The 22307-nt window shown below is 43.2% G+C and overlaps 1 protein-coding gene across 2 annotated transcripts in view; it reads left to right on the forward strand.

The window, feature by feature from the left end:
* The window catches only part of LOC141053741 (dipeptidase 2-like), a 682167-nt gene that overhangs the window by 89317 nt on the left and 570543 nt on the right, over nt 1-22307 (forward strand). For both annotated transcript variants that reach the window (XM_073550795.1, XM_073550796.1), the window contains one exon: nt 2388-2514. In XM_073550795.1, coding sequence (XP_073406896.1) covers nt 2388-2514 — 127 coding nt within the window. The remainder of the gene's footprint in view (nt 1-2387; nt 2515-22307) is intronic.

Here is a 22307-nt window from a genome sequence, read left to right on the forward strand (position 1 = left end):
TGAGTCCATGGTCTCTCAGGAATTGGCAGTGGTACCAATTCCCCGGCCGGCCGGTTATGGGGAGTTTTTGCACGGGCACAAACATTACATGCAGACACATATTCCCAAACATCAGAGGCTAAAGAAGACCATCAGATTACTCTAGCAATGGCCTTCCGGGTGGCCGAGATCCATGGATGTCCACCCAGAACTGAGTCATGGAACTCCCAGAGGACCTTGAGACGAAACTGAGCTGGCACAAAAAGTTTATCCACCGGCTTAGCCGGAGGTGCAAGAGACTGGGCTTCTCGAATCTCCCGTTCCAATATATTAGAAATACCTGCCACCACCACCCCGGGCTGAAGAATGGAGGATGGAGGTTCAGGGGGGGACACTGGATCTAGACTGCGTGACAAGGCATCTGCTCTGACATTTTTGGATCCTGGCCGAAAAGTGATCGAGAAGTTGAATCGGGAAAAAAGTGACCATCTAGCCTGTCTGGGAGTCAACCTTTTAGCTGATTCAATGTAAGCTAGGTTTTTGTGTTCCGTAATTACGGTTAAAGGATGGACAGCCCCCTCCAAAAAATGCCTCCATTCTTCAAAGGCCAACTTTACGGCCAGAAGTTCTCGATTCCCCACATCATAGTTTCTCTCCGCAGGGGAGAATTTCTTTGAGAAAAAGGCACAAGGTCTTAAATTGGTCAAAGTGGCGGGTCCCTGGGACAATACCGCCCCCACCCCCACCTCTGAGGCATCTACCTCAACAATAAATGGATATTATTATTTATTGTTATAGCGCCATTTATTCCATGGCGCTTTACATGTAAGGAGGGGTATACATAAAAACAAGTACAAGTACAATAATGTTAAACAATACAAGTCATAACTGGTACAGGAGGAGAGAGGACCCTGCCCGCGAAGGCTCATAATCTACAATTGGTTCAGATGGGTCCGGTTGAATAAGAACCGGGGCAGACATGAAACATTTTTTCAAATACTGAAATGCCGCTACTGCTGCGGTTGACCAATTCTTGATATCGGCCCCCTTTTGAGTTATGTTGTGAGGGGTTTAACAACCTGTGAGAACCCCCTTATAAATTTACGATAGTAATTGGCGAATCCTAGGAAACGCTGCAGAGCCTTCAAATCACAAGGTTGAACCCACTCGACAATGGCCTGCACCTTATTAGGATCCATGCGATACCCTTCAGCAGACACGATGAACCCCAGAAAAGACAGTTCCTGAACAAAAAATAAACATTTTTCTAGTTTAGCAAAGAGACAGTTCTCCCGGAGCCTTTGGAGAACTGCCCAAACATGACTAATGTGAGCCTGTTTATCAGGAGAGTAGATCAATATGTCATCCAAATATACCACCAAAAAACATCCAATAAAATCAGAGAACACGTGATTTATGAAATTTTGGAAGACCGCTGTAGCATTGGTCAGGCCGAAAGGCATGACCAAATTTTCAAACAACCCTTCAGTAGTGAGAAAAGAGGTTTTCCACTCATCTCCGTCCCGGACTCGGATAAGGTTATACGCTCCCCGTAGATCTAATTTCGAAAACCACTTAGCTCCGGACAAATGGTTGTATAAATCAGGAATAAGTGGGAAGGGATACGTATTCCTCACAGTTATCTTATTTAACTCATGAAAATCGAGGCATGAGCGTAAACCACCGTCTTTTTTCTTTACAAAAAAGAACCCTGCCGCCACAGGAGAAACAGAAGGACGAATGTGTCCCTTACGGAGACTCTCGGAAATATATTCCTTCAGCGCAGCCCGTTCTGGACCCGAAAGGTTATACAAGCGGGCTTTGGGCAATTTAGCATCTGGAACTAGGTCAATGGCACAAATTTTGTTTAAATGCAGATTGCACATTTTCTGTTAGTACAATAAACCTCATTTGAATCCAGAAATATAACCAAGTCCATCAGTTATTAGAAATATGAAACTGAAATAACTGTTGCAAAAACCAAAATTGTTATAAAGAAAAAAGGTTAACATTAATAGGGGTGCCCAAACTTTAACTTATGACTGTATATAGATTATACATGTACCATCATGTAATATTCAGGAGTATTGACAAAAAAAGATAAAAACAAGAATAAATAATGACCACAACAGGCATGTGGATTACATGAATCCTGATATACTATTTATAGTATTGTACCTCAAAGAGCACTCGGGCACAGTGATCCCCATGCGTATCCCTGGTTCTCCTGCATCCCCAAATATACATTTGTACTGTTCCTTCTAATAGCTGGACATGCCTTTTTATACTGGTGTATCTTTTCTGTTATAATTTTAGAAAATAAATCCCTTTCATCATATCACTTATTTAAATATATTACAAAATATTATCAAAAGTATCTTAATTTTTATTTTCTTTTTCTATTACAGACACAATGACTTTGCCCTGCAGATCAGAAGGCTACATAATAACCAACTGTCAAAAATTAATTTGCGAACTATTAATACCACAAGGACTAACTTGGATAAGCTGAAAACTGGTCATGTTGGAGCTCAGGTATTTAATATTAGAGAATAATTTAAATTATTACATACAATTTTTATATTAGTTGCAAAAGAAAGAAAAACAACAATTTTCTGTTCAAGGTGTACATACTATGTGTACAAACTCTAGAATAAAAACATTTGGTTTCTATACCTAGAGAAAGGCGCCTGTCCAGGGCAGAAACATGTTGGTATTCATAAAAAAATGTTTTGGAATCCCAAGGCGCTGCCCGCCTAAACATGCCAGCTTCCATTTTTGCCATTCTACTTCTGGAATAACCTTTTGCTCCTGCCACGGGGCAGCAGGAGCGCCTTTCTACACCTTTTATAGTTGTTGTGCCTGCACACAACACCATTCGGTGAGTGCTACCATCTTTTCTATCTATCCCTTACAAGACGGTATCACTCTACTTTGTGAGCACTTCTGTCCCTCTCCAGAGCTTCTCAAGCACACACACATTGTCTTTTACACATCTATTTCCTCTTTTTTAATTTCAAAATACTTCAAGCCCTTTTTAACCACTTACCAACATAGAACATACTGGTACATCCTATGCTGAGTCCCTGACTTTGATGCTGGCTCACATGTCGAGCCTGCATCTTTCAGGGCTGATGATGACTGAAGTATTCAGCCATCATCTGCCTCTAACAACCATGGGCGGGGCGGATCTTCACCCGTGGCTGTTAACATGTTACATGGCGCTATCAATCTCTGGCATTTAACACATGCTGGCAGGAGGCACGTAATTCCACACGCCCATCGGCGAACCTGTGACGTGATCGCAGGACAACAATGGGTTGCGATGATATCCAGATATATGCTAAAGAACCCTGTACCTATCGTGATGGTAGTCCTGTGAAAACCAGCCTGTGGCCACATGCACACATTTCATATTTGGTGAGTTTTTTACCCCAGTATTTGTAAGCCCAAACCAGAAGTGGGTGATAAATGCAGAAGTGGTAACGTGTTTCTATTATGCTTTTCCCCTGACCGTTCCACTCCTGGTTTTGGCTTACAAATACTGGGGTAAAAAACTCACCAAATACTCAATGTGTGCACTTAGCCTTTGTCTGACATTCATAAGACACATTGATTTTAGCTATGCAGCATCTTCGTTGACAGTCTCTCTGTCGTTTTTGCGCCAGCTCCTGTTTTGTTTTCGTACTTTAAACTTGAATTGAAAGCGTCTTGAAAGCACGAACTGCCTAAAGAATTAACATGCAATGTCTTTTAACTGTTTCCATCTTTCAAAGCCTGACTCGGTTAAAAGAAATGACAAAAGATGTAGCATAGGCATGGCAAGTCACATTTACATTGCTATTCAGACAGATTTCAGACAGAATCCCCCTGAAAAAGATGTCTACGAGTATGTTCACACTGAGCATTGCTGTTTCTCTAGTTTTCTGGAGTATTTTGCTACATCTTAGTGACTTTAGTATTTGTGCCTTATTCTTCATAAGTTTTGCTCTATTTTTTTAAGTTGTATTTCTTTTTTAAGTCATTTTTTATTGTTTCTCGACAGCTTTGTTTGTCCAGAAGTTTTAAATTTGTGAAATACAACTTGCCAAATGTTGAAGTTTTTGTTGCGCATCTCACTCAAGTCCCTGCCTGAAGTAAGGTTTTTTTTTTTAGAAAAGTTATCAATTTAGTAGTTTTTTCACCTTTTTAAAGTATTAGTAACATTTGGCGCTGAAAAGTTGGAAAAAACTGGGCAAAAACAAAAGGAACGTTTTTTTATTTTCTGCGAAATTCATGAACCATTTATGCGCTATTTTGAAGTATTTGGCACAAAGAAAGTCAGCGAACACAAAAAAAAGTGACTTCAGTGAGTATCTTTGCTGAGCAGAAACTGAGTGGAAATTCCAGGTTTTTGAGTAGTTTTACTAGTCACATGGTGTACTGCTGTGTCCTAAGACAGATTTTTCTCATATATGTTTTGGATCAGATTTTTACCTGTGTGTCTGTGTTTACTATGAGTGTTTCATCAGTGATTTTCTCATATGCTAAAGAAAATCAAATTGCCCTGTTAAACAGGGACAGCATGTGGATTGCATAATGACGCCATCCATGTGGAATCGGTGATTTTCGTGGACTCATAGACTTGTATAGGTGATTATGATTCGTGACCAAGATCAAAAACGGATGTCTCAGTGATATTTTTGTGGACACAGTCTGCAAAAAAATCACTGACATATGAACAGCCCCATAGACTACAATAGGTTTGTGTTACATAGTTACATAGGGTGAAAAAAGACCTACTGTGGGTCCATCAAGTTCAACCTTTCTCCACCAATTCCACCAATTATACATTTTTTGTCACTAACCCACAATGTTATGTGTACTAACGAAATCATCCAGCCCTTGTATAAAAGCTGTTATAGTGTCTGCCATTACTACCTCCTGTGGTAGAGCATTCTACAGTCTTACTGCTCTAACTGTAAGGCTGAGTTCACACGTGGCGTTTTTTTCGCGTTTCCGCGGCTGTTTTAACCGCGCGATTTTGCCGCGAAAAATAAGCATCCCATGCATTCCTATGGGATTCCGCAATGCTGTGCTAATGCTGCGGTTTTTACCGCGGCGGAATCGCTTCGCGGTAAAAACCGCAGCATGCTCATTAATTTGCGGAATCGCGGCAATCCCGCACCCATAGGAATGCATTGTTCCGCTTGTGGCTGTGCACACCATGCGGAAAGTAAGCAGAACATTTGCGGATGGTACCCACGGTCCGGAGGAGAGGAGACTGTCCTCCGGGCTGTGGGTACCATACCCCTGTAAAAAATAGAATTTAAAAATAAAAAATATTGTTATTCTCACCCTCCGACGTCCCGCGCAGCCTTCCCGCTTCTCTTCACGCTCCCGTTCCCAGTAGTCCTTTGCGAAAATGCCCGCGATGGCGTCCGTTCTCGCGGGATCGCGAAGTCTCGCGGTCATTCACGGACGCCATCGCGGGCATTTTCGCAAAGGACTACTGGGAACGGCTGCACGGGACGTCGGAGGGTAAGAATAACACCATTTTTTATTTTTTTTTACATTTTATCTTTTACTACTGATGCTGCATAGGCGGCCTCAGTAGTAAAAAGTTGGTCACACTCGTCAAACACTATGTTTGACGAGTGTGACCAATCTGTCAATCAGTTCTCCCAGCGATGCTCCAGATCGCTTGGAGAATGCTAGCATTTTGCAAGCTAATTACGCTTGCAAAATGCTAGTTTTTCCACGGGAAAATCGCGGGAATTTAAAATGCGATTTTCCCGTGGACTGGAATTCCGGAATTCTCGCAGTAATTTCCGCGAGAGTTCCGGTACGTGTGCACTTAGCCTAAAGAACCCTTTCCTATTTAGCTGTCGGAATCGCCTTTCTTCCACCCGTAATGAGCGCCCCCTAGTCCTCAGCACAGTCTTTGGAAGGAACAAGTCATGTGCCAGTGTTTTGTACTGATACAAAAAATGGTGGGGGGAACAAGAGGCGCAATAGTGCCCTATCACTAGTGACACTTGAAGTATGAGCGGTATAATACAGTTCCACTCACCTTTTCCAGTTGTGTAACCCACAACTGGCTTGAGAGCATATCACAGAATCAGCTGCTGCAGGACCTCCACCAACCACTCACACGTGGAAAAACCTTCAGAAAGTTGTGGGATGCAGGGTGTGTTGCAGTCCGCGCTGCCGAGATTGACAAATCACCTGGGAAACAAGATGTTGTAGCAGTGTACTCCTTTATTTCCTCCTACGCGTTTCGGCGCCCTTCCTGGCACCTTCCTCAGGGATTTGTACTGGCCACACATATATTTATACGTGTAAATGAGATCTCCTCTGAGGTGTCTTTTTTGTAAGTTAAACAAGCCCAACTGTCAAGATCCAGTCCAGGTTTTGAGTCCTGTCAGCCCTTTTCCCGGGCTGATTATGTCAAGGGTTAACTTTGTCTGGCCTCATTTGGGGTTCAGGTCTGCTATTTCTTCCAGCTGTTTCCTGCAGACTATGTCAGTTATATTTTCTGCCTACGGTGTGAGTATCTGACTCTGGTAGTACCCTGATTTATCCTGCTGCGCTTTCTGACCTTGCCCGTGTCTGTTCCTCCCTCTCTGCCCGACCCGTCTTAGTATTTCCTGATTGCTTTTGGATTTCACGGTATTTGACTCGGTTTTGCCTCTGACTTGCCTTTGCCTCTTGTCCCTGGTACTTCTGCCTTTTGTCTGGTATTGACCCTTTGGCTCTCCACTGACTCTGTGCTTGCTTTTTTCCTTGGTGCTGTGTTGCGGTCTAGGTATTGACTCGGCTTGTTTGACTATTCTGGTGACACATGGTGGTGGCTTCGCTGCAGTACTGCAGGTCAGCTCTTGCAGACTTGTTACTATCCTTTCACTCTATTGCCATCTAGTGGAGGTTGCAGTTACCTGCATAGCTGCAGCATGACACCAAATTTTTCAACCTCTCCTCATATGAGAGGCCTTCCATCCCTTGTAATAATGTAGGTGAACTGATTCTAACTTCTGAATATACTTTTTAAAATGTGGAGCCCAAAACTGGATCCCACATTCTAAATGTGGCCTCACCAGTAATTTATAAAATGGTAACAATTAGTGATGAGTGAGCATGCCCGGTAATCCTCGTTACTTGCCCGAGTATCACTGTACTTGTGGTACTCAGCGAGCACCGAGCATTTCCGGGATTATTCGGAGGGAGCTCGGGTCTCCGCCCTGCAAGTTTGGCGCCAATCAACATGCAGGGATTGTCTGCCACGCACTGTAATGCCGCAGCCATCTTTTTTGTGGTATTACAGTGATTGACTGGCTGCACAGCATCATCAGCTCTATAAGAAACCTGCCGCCACCCTGCTTGTCACAGTCATGTCTGGAATCAGACAGTGTAGGGAGAGCCGCTGCTGAGATAGGTTCGGATTTGGGGGTTTATAAGTTAGTGTGGGTATACCATCATAGAAAAAACAAATCCAGCTACATCAACAGTTCTTCTAAGGACTAATTACAGGGTATATAGATTGTAGTGCTAGGTAGGCAGGGGAGTGTATGTGGCTATATGCATAACAGTGCAAGGCATGCAGGCACTGTATGTGGATATATAGATATCATTGCATACATCAAGAGGGTCCATTCCATTACTGTCTGCTACTGCCTATTATATATATTGACCGTATATACCTAGCCGCAGGTATCAGTGGCTAGGAATATTTTTTGTTTGCATCTTAATCCTGATTATTTTATTCCAAAGCAAACCAGAACCTCTTTTTTTTTTCTCCATTTGCTTGTTGACACTGCAGACTACAGTCAGATCCTTTTCATAGTACAGCATGAAAATCCAGCAATTTTAAATGGGCTTGCCAATCCCAGGCATCACATCTGAGTGCACAGAAAAATCTGCCATTTTTTGTGGTACTGTAGAATTTTTTTTGGAGTGTCTCCAAAATTTTTGACACCATTTTGCTGCCAAAAAAATATTTAGCTACAGGGCAGATATTTTACAGTGGGTTTTGTCCGCCACACAGATCGCATATCAGTGCACTCAAAATTTTGCCATTTCAGGCCTCCATAGAATTTTTTTTGTTGTCATAGCCTATTTATTGACACAATTTTGCTGGCCAAAAAAAAAATAATAATACAGCGCAGATATTTGAAAGTGGGCTATCTCTGTCAGACACATCCTCTATCTGTGGGCTACAAATTGTGGCATTTCAGGCCTATATTCACCTTTTTTTGCTGTGTATTACCCAATTTCTATACACTATTTTGGGGTAAAAAAATATAAAAAGACAGGCCACATATTGAACAGTGTGGTATCTCCGTCAGATGCCTCATCTATCTGTGGGCTACAAATTGTGGCATTTCAGGCCTCCATTCCACTATACCATAGTTATTGACACCAGTTTGATAACAAAAAATAAATTTTTACCTACAGTCCAGATATTTTAAAGTGTGGTTTTTCCGCACATGGATCACATAGAAGTTCGCTCCCAATTCAGCCATTTATAGTGAACCTGTAAAATATTGTAGTCCATTTAAAATGGGTAAGGCACGTGGCAAGGGACGGGGAAGTGGACGTGATGGTGATGCAATGGTGTATGCAGAGACCGAGGCCATGGGCAAGCTGAAATTGTGCCACATCAAAGACTGACATCTTCTCGCATGAACTTTCTGTCCGAATTCATAGGGGACCGCAGAATAGCAATATTGAAACCAGAGCAGTGTCAAAAGGTTGCTGGTTGGATAGCGGATAATGCTTCCAGTCACTTTTCCACCACCAGAAGCAGCCTGACTTCCACACGGTCAAGTCTGAGTACCTGTGAGTCTGGACCGTATATTCCTCACCCTGATCCTCCTTCCTCCCTCCATGCCGAGTGCCCAGAGACAACTGATCCCACACTTGGACACTCCGAAGAGCTATTCCTTTTTCCATTTATAGATTCGGGCCTCTCGATGCCCAAATATTTGAGCAGCCACATTCACACGAAGGCGATGGTAAGAACATGTCACAACAGGTGGACGATGATGAGACACAGCAAGTCAGGAGGAGGACCAGGGTGCGGAAGAGGAAGCCAAGGTGGTGGATGATATAGTAACTGACCCAACCTGGAAGGAGGACATGCAGAGCGAGGGCAGCTGCACACGGGGGGAGGGAGGCATAGCACCCCAACAGGCAGGAAGAAGCAGTGTAGTGTCTGCAGATAGAAGGCGAGCAACCGTTCCTCGTAACACCTACACGCCGGAAGTTGACAGTACAACTGTTGGGTCTTCCAGAGTCTAGTTGTTTTTTTAAAGACTCTACCGATAACCACAAACAGGCCATTTGCACCACCTGCCATGCCCACATCAGCAGGGGTAGCAAAACTACCAGCCTGACCACCACCAGCATGATCAGGCACATGGCAGCAAAGCACCTGACTTAGTGGGCCAAACACCAGGCTCCAGTAACAGTGCCTGTGGGTGAAAACACTGCTTCTTCCACTGTTGTGCTTGCAAGCCAATCCACTGTCCACGTTGCATGGGAAGATGTCTCCTGCCCTGCACCTGCCGTTGCTCACACTCAATTACCACTATCATCAAGCACGTCCACGTCCTTGTCCCAGTAGAGCCTTCAGTTGTCCCATACTCCAGTCATTGGAACACAAGCGTAAATACGTAGCCAATGCCTGTAGGCCACAGTACTAAATTCGCACATTTCTTTTATGCTTGCGCTCGAAATGTTGCCTTTTAGGCCCATAGATATGGAACCTTTCAGCAACCTGATGGTGGTGGCCATCCCAAGATACTTGGTCCCCATCTGCCACTATTTCTCCTGGTATGCCATCCCAGCATTACAAGAGAACGTGTCCCGCAACATTACCCGTGCCTTGAACAATGCTGTTACTGGGAAATTCCACCTAACCATGGACACGTGGACAAGTGCTTTTGGGCAGGAACGCTACATCTTGCTGACGGCACACTGGGTTGACATAGTAGAAATCGGGACCCAGAGGGACCTTGGGATGGAACACCTCCTCCCGACGATGAAGATTGTGGGCCCTACAGCAATCAGGGTTGCCCCCACAGTCTACAGCTTGTATGCCTATTTTAGAAAGTCAGCTCCAGCTTCCGCCGCCCTTTCCGTGCTTCAGTATCATTTGCAGCTTCCGGCTCACCGACTGGTGTGTGATGTCCCCACACGTTGGAACTCAACACTGCACATGTTGGAAAGGATTTGTGAGCAGAAGAGGGCAGTTGTTGACTACCAGCATCAACAAGGCCATCGGTATTCAGTTCAGACTCCACATATAAGACCTCAGGAGTGGACATGGATGTCAGACATATGTACCATCCAATTAAACACTAAACTTCCCTAGACAATAGGATAAATAATTTCACCACAACTCAAATATAAGTAGAGCACCACATACGCCTAGGGCAAGCTTATTAAAGCAACACCAAGGAAATCAGAGTATTTTTAGATTAAAATAATAATTTTTATTGACAACAAAGATTAAAATGCCAACAAAAAATGACAACAGAGTATCACTGCAAATGAAGGAAACACGGGAAACCAGAATGGTATATTTCAACACAAGCACATTGGTATAAGTGTATCAAAAGAGAAAGCACCAATAAAGCCAATATTAAATGGTAGACCCATATTTACACAATAGAACACCACATGTTCAATCAAAGAAATACAAAAGAGTTAATTTCAAGTGAGAGCAGTCTGAGAAATGGGCCTACATAAGCGCAAATATCTTAATGTTGCAAAAAGTGCATAAGGTACAGAAGTAAACATAATGTTAAGGCACAAATGCTAAGTAATAACTTACTTTATATAGAGTAACACGATCCCCCGGCTTCCACCCCTACGCGCGTTACGCCACAGCTTCTTCAGGAGGCATGGCTTAAACTAGTCCCGGAGTTAGTATAAATAGAGCAATATCCAATAAGGAGCGCTATGTATTAAGTGATGTCAGGTCTTATGACGGCGCATGCGCAGATATGCCCCCACTTCATAACTGCATGCTTTCTTCCGCGTTCATGGAACGTAAGCGGGTCCCTTTGCCAAGCAACTGGAGACTGCACATGGGCCAATAGGAGCACATCAGGAAGCTCCAAGCGGAGACAAAAGTGGGCATGCGCACGGGGGCGTGGCCTGGATCGCTTGTGGGGAGGACGTGTGTCGCTGTTGCTCCCGCTGCCAGCCACGAAGGGAGCCCTATTTTGACCCTAACGGGGGTTTTGGTGTGCCCCCCAGAGAGAATTAGACCAGGAGAGAGTGGTGGAGGTTTCAGTGGAGGAATCCGCGGCTCTCGGGGAGGAGAGCGGCCGCGGGGAACGGATCTTGGCGCCGGAGGTGGACGGGCGCCATCTTTGCCGTGTCTTCCTGCTTCTTCCTGAGCGGCGTGGGCCAGAAGACTGCGGAGAGCCGTTGGAGGAGGTAGAGGGCCACAGCCTTTGTTGGAGGGGAGACCGCTGACCGCTGCGGGAAGAAGGGAAAAGGTCTGCTTACCGGAGGAGAAGGTGAGCTGGACACAGAAGCCTGGTTGGTGAGCAGAGGGTGACCGCAGTGCTGGGTGCTCCTGGTGGCTGGGTCGGGCTCTCCTTGCTGTGCATAGTGACTGGAGATTTGGGGGTGCTGCTCCCCCTTTCCGGAGATGCCGGGACCTGCCTGACCCCACACTATAGCAGTGAGAAGCAATATATATAGGGCACCATATCAAGGCCTTATTTACTGATGCCAGCGTTCCACCTTTTAAGAAACATGAGGTCATTTTCATCCATGAACATGTATTAATAGACTTTCCCTAAATGCACGAGTGGTGACTTTAAATGCACGCTTCAATATAACATTATGGTCAAATCTAATAAAGAGCGTGCAAAATCGCTAGATACTGGGGCACATCGGGGCAGGCAAGGCGAAATGGAGAAATTTTTGAAAAATAAATCAGGGTCGGCTAGGCCCACACCAAAAAAGCTACACACTAATGCTGAGGTAGAGGAACGGGTCGAGGACTCTGACTCAAGTGAAGATGTCTCAGGCAGTGACATTACCCACTCAGACTCTGGGAAGTTCTCTAGATCAGTATTTAAAAAACTTCTGACCCAAGCATTAAAACCTTTGGTTACAGAGATATCCGGTATGAGAGCTGATTTGTCACATATTGGTAACAGAGTGGAGTCTCTTGAAGCATCTCAGTCCTCTCTTATTAGTCACTCTAATGCCATGAGGGACCATTTGGAATACCACAGAGAACAGCTTAATAACTCTCTTCTGGCCTTGGAAGATCAAGAGAATAGAAGCCGCAGAAAAAATATAAGGATTAAGGGATTGTCTGAAAATGTTTCTGCAGAAATATTGGAAAAATCCACGAAAGAAATCTTTGCCCTTCTAATTCCACAAGAAAAATGCGACCAAATTGTGATTGAGAGGGTCCATAGATCGCTCAGACCCAGGCCTAAGTCCTCTGAACCCCCGAGGGATGTGATCTCCGGCTTGTTGAGTTATGTGGACACCAATGTTATTCTGTCTGCTGCAAGGGATGCTAAAAATCTCGCTTACGAAGGATCTGCCATACAACTCTACCAGGACATTGCGCCGTCGACCCTTGCAAAGAGAAGAATCCTGAGACCCTTATTGGAAATACTACGCTCGCGTAAAATTCTCTATAAATGGCTGTTTCCATTTGGAATATCGGTAAATGGAGACGGCAAACAAGTAACAGTGAGAAGTCCTGACGACTTAAGCAAAATATGGGACACTTTTGGCATTGCTTCTATTGATATCCCCTCATGGCTACCTTTGGATATGGATCTTCGCATGCCTCCTCCTATCAACGCTTATACAGGAGGTCAGGGGGAGTGGGCCTCAGTGAAGAGACGCATGCCCCCTAAGCGAGGGAAATCTGTGGCAAGAAGAGAGATGCCCCCCTGAATATTGTATAACTGGGTCTAGTCGCATTTTCTTACCTTTGGACTCAGTAGTTTCTTGTTTTAATTTTACAATGGCTTGGTTCACTTGTGTTTGCCTTGATTGACGCCTGCCTAGGTGTTGACACTTTCATTTAATTACTATACAAGCTAATGTGTGCTACTCGTGTGTTGGGGATATGATTCCCTGATCTGTCATGGGGGGTACGTTGGTCCCCCTGATCCAGCCACAGGCAGGTAGATGGTTATTGTTATTTATCGGTTACTGTTATTTCACCTTGTATTTTGTATTTTTTGTGGTCTGTCGGCATGTGACACTTTATTATTTATTTTATCTTTTGTTACATCTAACTTACTATGGGTGACATGGAAAAATTTGCCTCTATAATAGTGGCTTCGTATAATGTAAAGGGGTTACGCTCCCCGTGTAAGAGAAATCAGATACTGAACCTTTTGCATACAAAGAAGGCTAGTGTGATCTTTCTACAGGAGACACATTTTAAAGCGGGGAGAGTACCAGACATGTCCAGATCTCGTTACCCGATCTGGTATCATAGTACAGGGGGGTCGGCATCTAGAGGAGTGAGTATTGCTATTAAAAAAGGTGTTCCTTTTGTCTTGCATGATTGCCTTTCAGATTCTGAAGGAAGGTATATTATACTGAAGGGCCTTATTGCTAATACCAAAGTTACCTTATGTAACCTCTATGCCCCAAACAAGGGTCGGATTGGTTGCCTGTGCAAGACGATGGATACTTTAAAACTATTTACTGAAGGTTTACTGCTGATGGGGGGAGATTTTAATGTACCACTCAATCCATCTTTAGATACTTCCACGGGCAAGTCTGCCCTTTCCCAAAAGGCACTGAGAAAATTACACCTTTCTTTCCAGAAGTTGCATTTGATAGACCCCTGGAGGACACTCTCTCCTTCGGACAGAGATTACACTTTTTATTCCCATCCGTGTGGTAGCTACCATAGAATTGATTATATATTGACACAGACAACCAGCCTCTCATTAGTCAAAAACGCGACCATAGGCGTCATCACACTATCGGACCATGCTCCTATTTTCCTCGATATGGGCATAAAAACCCTTCCGCGACCAGCCGGGTCTTGGTCGCTTAATGAGACATTATTAGATTCAGATTCCCATATTACGAGACTGACTGACACTCTGGACTTCTTTTTTCAGACAAATTTGCACTCTGGCCCATCTACTCCTGTGGTGTGGGAATCACATAAAGCGGTTATGAGAGGAGAATTTATAGCTTTGAGTTCCTATCTCAAAAAAGAAAGGACAAAACAGGTTGTGTCTATTTTACACCAAATTAGTTCTTTGGAAAGATTACATAAGAGATCTCAAGTAACTAAGACACTAGCTGAACTAACGGACTTAAGAAATTCGCTAAAAAATCTTTTGAATATCCAATCGGCCAAAACCTACATGAGATGTAAACAGAGGTTCTATCTTCATGGCAATAAAAGTAGCAAGCTTATGTCTTCATTGCTTAAAAAGCAGCAAGAAAGGACGTTTGTTAGGCAACTCAGGACTCTGGATGGCTCCTCAATTTTCGAGACTGCTGATATTGCCGAGGAGTTTAGATCCTTAAGAATCATAGAATCGTAGAGTTGGAAGGGACCTCCTGGGCCATCTGGTCCAACCCCCTGCTCAAAGCAGGATTCGCTAAATCATCCCAGTTAGATGTCTGTCCAGCCTCTGTTTGAAGACTTCCATTGAAGGAGAACTCACCACTTCTCGTGGCAGCCTGTTCCACTCATTGATCACTCTAACTGTCAAAAAGTTTTTTCTAATATCTAATCTGTGTCTCCTCCCATTCAGCTTCATCCCATTGCTTCTAGTCTTTCCTTGTGCAAATGAGAATAAAGTTGATCCTTCTACAATGTGACAGCCCTTTAGATATTTGTAGACAGCTATTAAGTCTCCTCTCAGTCTTCTCTTTTGCAAACTAAACATTCCCAAATCCTGCAACCTTTCCTCATAAGACAGGGTTTGCAGACCGGTCACCATTCTGGTCGCTCTTTTCTGAACTTGCTCCAGTTTGTTGATGTCTTTTTTAAAATGTGGTGCCCAAAATTGGACACAATATTCCAGATGAGGTCTGACCAAAGAGGAGTAGAGGGAAATAATGACTTCACGTGATCTAGACTGTATGCTTCTGTTAATACATCCTAGAATTGCATTTGCCTTTTTTGCTGCTGCATCACACTGTTGACTCATATTCAGTCTGTGATCTATTAGTATACCCAAGTCTTTTTCACATGTGCTGTCACTTAGCCCTATTCCTCCCATTCTATATATGCTTTTTTCATTTTTATTGCCCAGATGTAGTACTTTGCATTTCTCCCTGTTAAAAACCATTCTGTTAGTTGCTGCCCACTTCTCCAGTTTATTTAAATCTTTTTGAATCCTCTCTCTCTCTTCTCTAGTATTAGCTATCCCTCCTAGCTTTGTGTCATCAGCAAATTTAATCAGTTTACCCTCAATTCCTTCATCTAAATCGTTGATAAAGATGTTGAACAATACAGGGCCCAGGACAGAGCCCTGTGGTACCCCACTTGAGACATTCTTCCAACTGGATGTGCAGCCATTTACGACCACTCTTTGGGTCCGATCACTAAGCCAGTTATGAATCCACCTAACAGTTGCCTTGTCCATTCCATACTTAGTCATTTTTTCAATAAGGATTGTATGAGAGACTTTGTCAAATGCTTTGCTGAAGTCAAGATATACTATATCTACAGCATTTCCTTGATCCACCCAATCAGTAATACCATCATAGAAGGAAATTAAATTAGTCTGACATGACTTATTAGTTACAAACCCATGCTGACTCTGTTTAATCACTTCATTCTTATCCAGGTATTGACATACATGTTGTTTAATAATTTGTTCAAAGATCTTTCCTGGTATAGAAGTCAGACTCACCGGCCTATAGTTGCCTGGGTCCACCTTCTTCCCCTTTTTGAAGATAGGAACAACATTTGCTCTTCTCCAGTCTTCTGGCACTTCTCCTGTTCTCCAAGAATTTTCAAAGATTATGGAGAGGGGTTCAAAAATTTCTTCTGCTATCTCCTTCAGTACTCTGGGGTGTAATTCATCTGGACCTGGAGACTTGAATACATTTAGGTTAGCTAAGTGTTTCCTCACTATCTTTCTGTTTATAGATATCCTGGATTCTTCTATTCCCTTAATAGGACAGTGAATAACAGTTGATGTTACATTTCCTTTCTGAGAGAAAACAGATGCAAAATAGGAATTTAAAAGTTCAGCCTTCTCAACATCCTGTCTTACCATTTCATCATTTTCATCCTGTAAAAATCCTATAGCATCTTTGACTTTTCTTTTACTTTTGACATATCCCCAAAATCCTTTATTATTGCTTTTGACATCTCTTGCAAGCCTCAATTCATTTTCAGCTTTGGAAAATCAGATTTGTGCCTTGCAGGTTCTGCAGACAGCATTATATTCTTCTTTAGATATGCCTCCTTCTTTCCATTTTATAAACATTTTTTGCTTCCTTTTTAGCATGTGCTTAAGTTCTGTGTTCATCCATCCTGGTTTCCTTAAATGCTTCCTATTCTTCCCTCTTTTCGGAATTGTTAACAACTGTGCTTTGAGAATTTCATTTTTCAAGATTTCCCATCGTTCCTGGACATTTTTGTCTTTAAGGATATCCAGCCATTGGATCCCTCCAATTCTCTTTCTGAATCCCTTAAAATCTGCCTTTCTGAAATCTAACCTTGACGTCTGAGTCTTCACAGGTCTTCCGCCTCTAGTTATCCAAAATTCTAAAATAGCATGGTCGCTACCTCCTAGGGTCCCAGCCACTTTTACCTCCTCAACCATTTCCTCCCTGTTTATAAGGATTAGATCCAAGGTAGCAGTTCCCCTTGTTTTCTCCTTTACCTTTTAGAAGATAAAGTTGTCAGCAAGAGAGGATAAGAATTTCCTTGACCTGTTAGTTTTACCTGAGAGAGATTCCCAACAAATGTCTGGATAGTTGAAATCTCCCATGACAACTATGTCATATTTTTTGGAGAACTTGGCCATTTGATGCATAAAGAGTTCATCCATATCTTCAGCTTGCACAGGCGGCCTGTAGTAAATGCCTACAATGGTGTCCTTTCCATTGTTCTGTCCTTGTATTCTTACCCAAACAGTTTCCACAGAACTCCCAGTCTCTGAAGCTTCAATCTCTGTGCAGATATACGCATTTCTAACATACAATGCGACACCCCCTCCTCGTTTATCAAGTCTGTTTCTTGCAAATAAGTTGTATCCTTCTAGTCTTGTATTCCAATCATGTGTATTGTCCCACCAAGTTTCAGTGATTCCAATGACATCATATTTCTTTTCCTGTGTTAGTAGTTCCAATTCTCCTTTTTTGTTGCCCATGCTTTGTGCATTAGTATAGAAACATTTTAGTTTGTGATTGGTTTCTCTTTCTCCAATATTTTTTTTAATTAGATTCTTTCGTCTTTGTTCTTCCTTTCCACTTCTAATAGCAGAGTTCTCAGTAGCATTTGTCAGGTGTATGGCTTTTTCTGGTCTTTTGCTTCCCTTCCCATGTTGTTCTAGTTTAAAGCTCTCCTTACAAGTGTAGCAAGGCGACTTCCAAATACCTGCTTTCCAGTCTTCGTAAGGTGCACCCCATCTCTAGCAAGTAGTCCATCGTATAAGTAGTTCACTCCGTGATCCAGAAATCCAAATCGTTGCTGACGGCACCATCGACGTAGCCAGTTGTTCACCTGCAGAATCTTATTCCACCTCCTTGTTCCATGGCCATCCACTGGGAGGATGGAAGAGAAGACCACCTGCGCTCCCAGTTCTTTCACTTTCTTGCCTAAGTCTTCAAAGTCTCTGCAGATGGTTTCCAGGTCGTTTCTTGCGGTGTCATTTGTCCCCACATGTAGTAGCAGGAATGGGTAGTCATCTGTAGGTCTGAAGAGTCCTGATATCCTGTCAGACACATCTTTAATTTTTGCACCTGGAAGACAGCACATTTCTCTTGAAGTTATATCCGGTCTGCAGATAGCGGCCTCTGTTCCTCTCAACAGGGAATCCCCCATGACCACCACTCTCCGTTTCTTCTTCACAACATTTTTCTTTCTCCATCCAGGAGGACTCTGAAGGCGTACAAGGTTGCTGTTTGTTGGCAAAGTCTTATCCTGATGTATTTCTTCATCGTTTTCCTGCGTGAGAGCCTGGTACTGGTTTCTGAGCAGTATGGGTGCTGACTGCCTCCTGATCCTCCTGCTTCTCTGGGTCACATGTCTCCATTCCTCTGTTTCTTCAGGTGCACTTCGAATTTCTTCTCTTTCTGTAACATGAAGAGATAATTCTGCTCTGTCCAAGAACTCTTCACCTTCCTTAATGATCTTCAACGTAGCTAACCTCTCTTCGAGATTTTGCAACTTTTCCTCCAACAGGGTCACAAGCTTGCATTTGTGGCATGTGAAGTTTGGCTTTTCCACTGGTAAATCTGTGAACATGTAGCAAGAAATGCAGCTCACCAAATGGCTCCTGGCCTCTTCCATCTTGAGATTTCTTAAAAAGATGAAAGATGAGCCAAAATTCTCCTGGTTTCTCCGATTTCCTCTTTTCAGCTGCAACGGCCAAAACCCAGTGATCGTTGAGCTCGCGGAGACTCTTCACTTATCCCAGAAGGCACTGGGAATATGCAAATGATCTCCTCAAGACTCTTCCCCTGGTTTCTCCGATTTCCTCTTTTCAGCTGCAACGGCCAAAACCCAGTGATCGTTGAGCTCGCGGAGACTCTTCACTTATCCCAGAAGGCACTGGGAATATGCAAATGATCTCCTCAAGACTCTTCCCCTGGTTTCTCCGATTTCCTCTTTTCAGCTGCAACGGCCAAAACCCAGTGATCGTTGCGCTCGCGGAGACTCTTCACTTATCCCAGAAGGCACTGGGAATATGCAAATGATCTCCTCAAGACTCTTCCCCTGGTTTCCTTTTATGATAGCTTATATAATCTAAATGTACCAGATAGCATGCGAGACCCAATAATAGCTATAGAAAAAATTAGAGAATTCCTGACTCCACTAGTTTTACCTAAAATAACCCCGGAGGGCCAGGCTTTGTTGACCGCTCCAGTTACCCCTAAAGAAATTTTGGATACTCTTTCCACTATTCCAAATGGAAAGGCCCCGGGTCCGGATGGTCTCCCCATTATATATTATAAAAAGTTTATAAAATCACTCTTACCTCAATTGGTGACCTTGTTTAACTCCTATTTGAAAGGCCAGCTTCTCCCTAAGCAATCATTAGAGGCATATATTACTGTTCTCCCGAAGGAGGGTAAGGACCCAAACCTGTGCGCCAGCTATAGACCAATTTCATTACTTAATGCGGACATAAAACTGTGGGCTAAAATACTGGCGGGCAGAATAAGTAATTTTTTACCCAAATTGATTCATGCAGATCAGGCGGGCTTTGTGAGGGGGAGGGAAGGTAAAGATAACTCCACTAGGGCCATACAGTCCATAATGTTCGCCAAAACCCGACAGGTCCCCTTGGTACTCTTGTCAACTGATGCCGAGAAGGCCTTTGACAGAGTGTGCTGGAGATTTATGGAGCAGGTGTTGATTAAGTTTGGCTTTCCTCCTCAATATATAACAGCAGTCCTTTCTCTCTACTCCCAACCGACGGCCAGGGTCAGGATAAACGGCACCTTATCAAAAAGTTTGGAGATTCACAACAGGACTAGGCAGGGGGTGACAGGACAATTGTGTACAAGATAATTGTGTACGGACTATTGTGTACAGACAATTGTGTACAGGCCAATTGTGTACAATGACAATTGTGTACAAGGCAATTGTGTACAAGGCGATTGCCCTGTACACAATTGTCCTTGTACACAATTGTCCTTGGACACAATTGGCCTGTACACAATTTTCTGTACACAATTGTCCGTACACAATTATCTTGTACACAATTGTCATGGAACCCTAGGCAGGGATGCCCTTTGTCCCCATCTTTGTTCATTTTGGTTATAGAAACTTTGATACAACGTATCCGACAAGAACAACATATAAAGGGGTTGACGGTGGGCCCGGGGACATTTAAAACGCTAGCTTTCGCAGATGATTTGCTTTTCCTCATATCCAATCCACCTCAGGCATTCCCGATCATCCTTCAAATTTTTCAACAATTTGGCTCCCTATCCAATTTTAAAATTAATCTAGCTAAATCTGAAGCGTTAAATATCACTCTCCCGTATTCCCAACTTTCCACTCTTCGTACTCAGACTCCCTTCTCTTGGGCTAAAGACTCTATCAAATACTTAGGAATATTTATAGCTAGGGATCCTACTAACTTATTTCAAAGTAATTTCATACCCTTACTGAAGAAAGTTACTAACCTGATGCATAAGTATAACCTATCTACTTTATCTTGGTTGGGTCGTATAAATGTATTTAAGGCATATATTATGCCTATCATTTTGTATGCCATGAACATGGTGCCGATTCAGATACCCCTGACCTTTTTTGGGTCATTAAAGTCACTGATAGGAAAATTCATCTGGAAATCTAAACCGGCTAGGTTGCCTTATAGGCTTCTTACTTACCCAGTCGCCTCTGGTGGATTGGGAGTTCCAGACCCCTTGGTATGTTATAAAGCAATTCACCTTGGCAGATGGTTAAAGGTAGTGTCTTGCTCTGAAGGAGGGGAGGGAGCGTGTGTCGACCTGACTTTGTTGGGTCCGAGGGGCTTGCCTTATTTATGGACTAGGGCTAAACCACCGGCTACCCTTAGACTGGATGAGATAACATCTACTACATTGCGTACCAGGAGATTGATGTTGGGGGAGTTACCGGAGGGCACTTTCCCTTCGACATTTACGCCGATTAGCTCGATACCGTTTTTATTGGATTCTGATTTTCAGGATCCCTATAATCTGTGGTTTACCCTCCCTAGAGATACATTGAATAGCTTTTACGGTAATAAAATATTACAGGGAGGAGTTTGGCCATCAAATGCAACGAGTCAACCAACTATCTTTCTCCAGTGCCAGCATATTCGACGCACGCTCATGCAGTTTAGGAAGAAATTCCCGATCAAATCGAACTGGTCCTGGTTAGATATTATGATTAAACTCCCGCTTCCACGGCTAAAAATCTTGTCTCGTATTTACTCCCATCTGATCTCTCCAGGAGTACATTTTAAGCCCTCATTTATTTACTCCTGGGAAATGGAACTTAATGTTACGTTTACAGGGGAACAAGTATCTAGGATGCTATCTAGTGCACGGGGATTCTCCAGGTGTGTTCTTTTGCAAGAAAACTCTTATAAAATCTTGACCAGGTGGCATTGGACTCCCGCGAAGCTCTTTCAGAGGGGTCTTGCTGATAATGATGCTTGTTGGAGATGCCTTAATCCTGGAGGGCATCATACACACATATTTTGGGATTGTCCCAAATTGAGACATTTTTGGGACGGTGTCGAGCTGGTTCTCAAGAATTTACAGCTAATTAAGACCAGTCTCGGGGCGACGGAGGTTCTTCTTTCGTGCCCATCAACGGATTTTTTACCAAAAAAACATGGCCTACTCCCCTTGATGTTAAGCGCTGCAAAACAACTGATAGCTGTTCATTGGAAAGATGTCGCCCCCCCCACATTGGAGGAGTGGCGTGACAAGATAAATCAGATTTCTCGTCTAGAGGAGCTGTCTAGCTGGGAGGTCTTTAGTCACAAATCTTATGTGTTGACTTGGGCCCCGTGGGCTAGATATCTGAGGGAAAACCCTCGAGGAGAGGGATCAGATACTACTTGAACCTCGCTTAGACTTGGTGGCCTTGATTTTTGGGGTGGCTGGTTCCAGGGTTACGTATAAAACTGTTCACCTGCTCTAATTTTATATTACATGCATTTATTGCTAGTGTCAATGCCGGCGACTACTTTGTTTTGATGTTATTGTTATTATTTGTTATTATATATCCCTCCTTTCCCTTCCCTTCTTCTTTTTCCTTTTTCCCGCCCACTTTCCCCTCCCCCTCTTGCTTTTTCCCCATTTATTATTTTTTACACCTTGGATGGACGCCTAAACAATCTTTAACCATATGCATTTGTAAAGGGATGATCTGTCTTATGGTGTAGTTGAAACTTGAAAATAAAGAATTAAAAAAAAAAAAAAGTGGGCATGCGCACAAGTCCCAATGGACCAGAAAAGAAATGAAAGTAACAGGACTATCTGACTCAAAATTAGCCCCAATTATTCCTTTATAGTCCTGTATAGTCCTGAGTGAATTTATAAATCTAAAGCTAATCTAACAGTGGGAAACACAGGATATATAAGTCTCAAAGAGGCTTTTTGTGTATGTGCAATATGCTAGGATTTTGTCATGATCCAGTCCAGAGTTTGTTTTC

This window comes from Dendrobates tinctorius, unplaced genomic scaffold (assembly GCF_039654945.1).
Source record: "Dendrobates tinctorius isolate UK_male_01 unplaced genomic scaffold, ASM3965494v1 ptg000170l, whole genome shotgun sequence".
In the NCBI taxonomy this organism is placed as follows: Eukaryota; Metazoa; Chordata; class Amphibia; order Anura; family Dendrobatidae; genus Dendrobates; species Dendrobates tinctorius.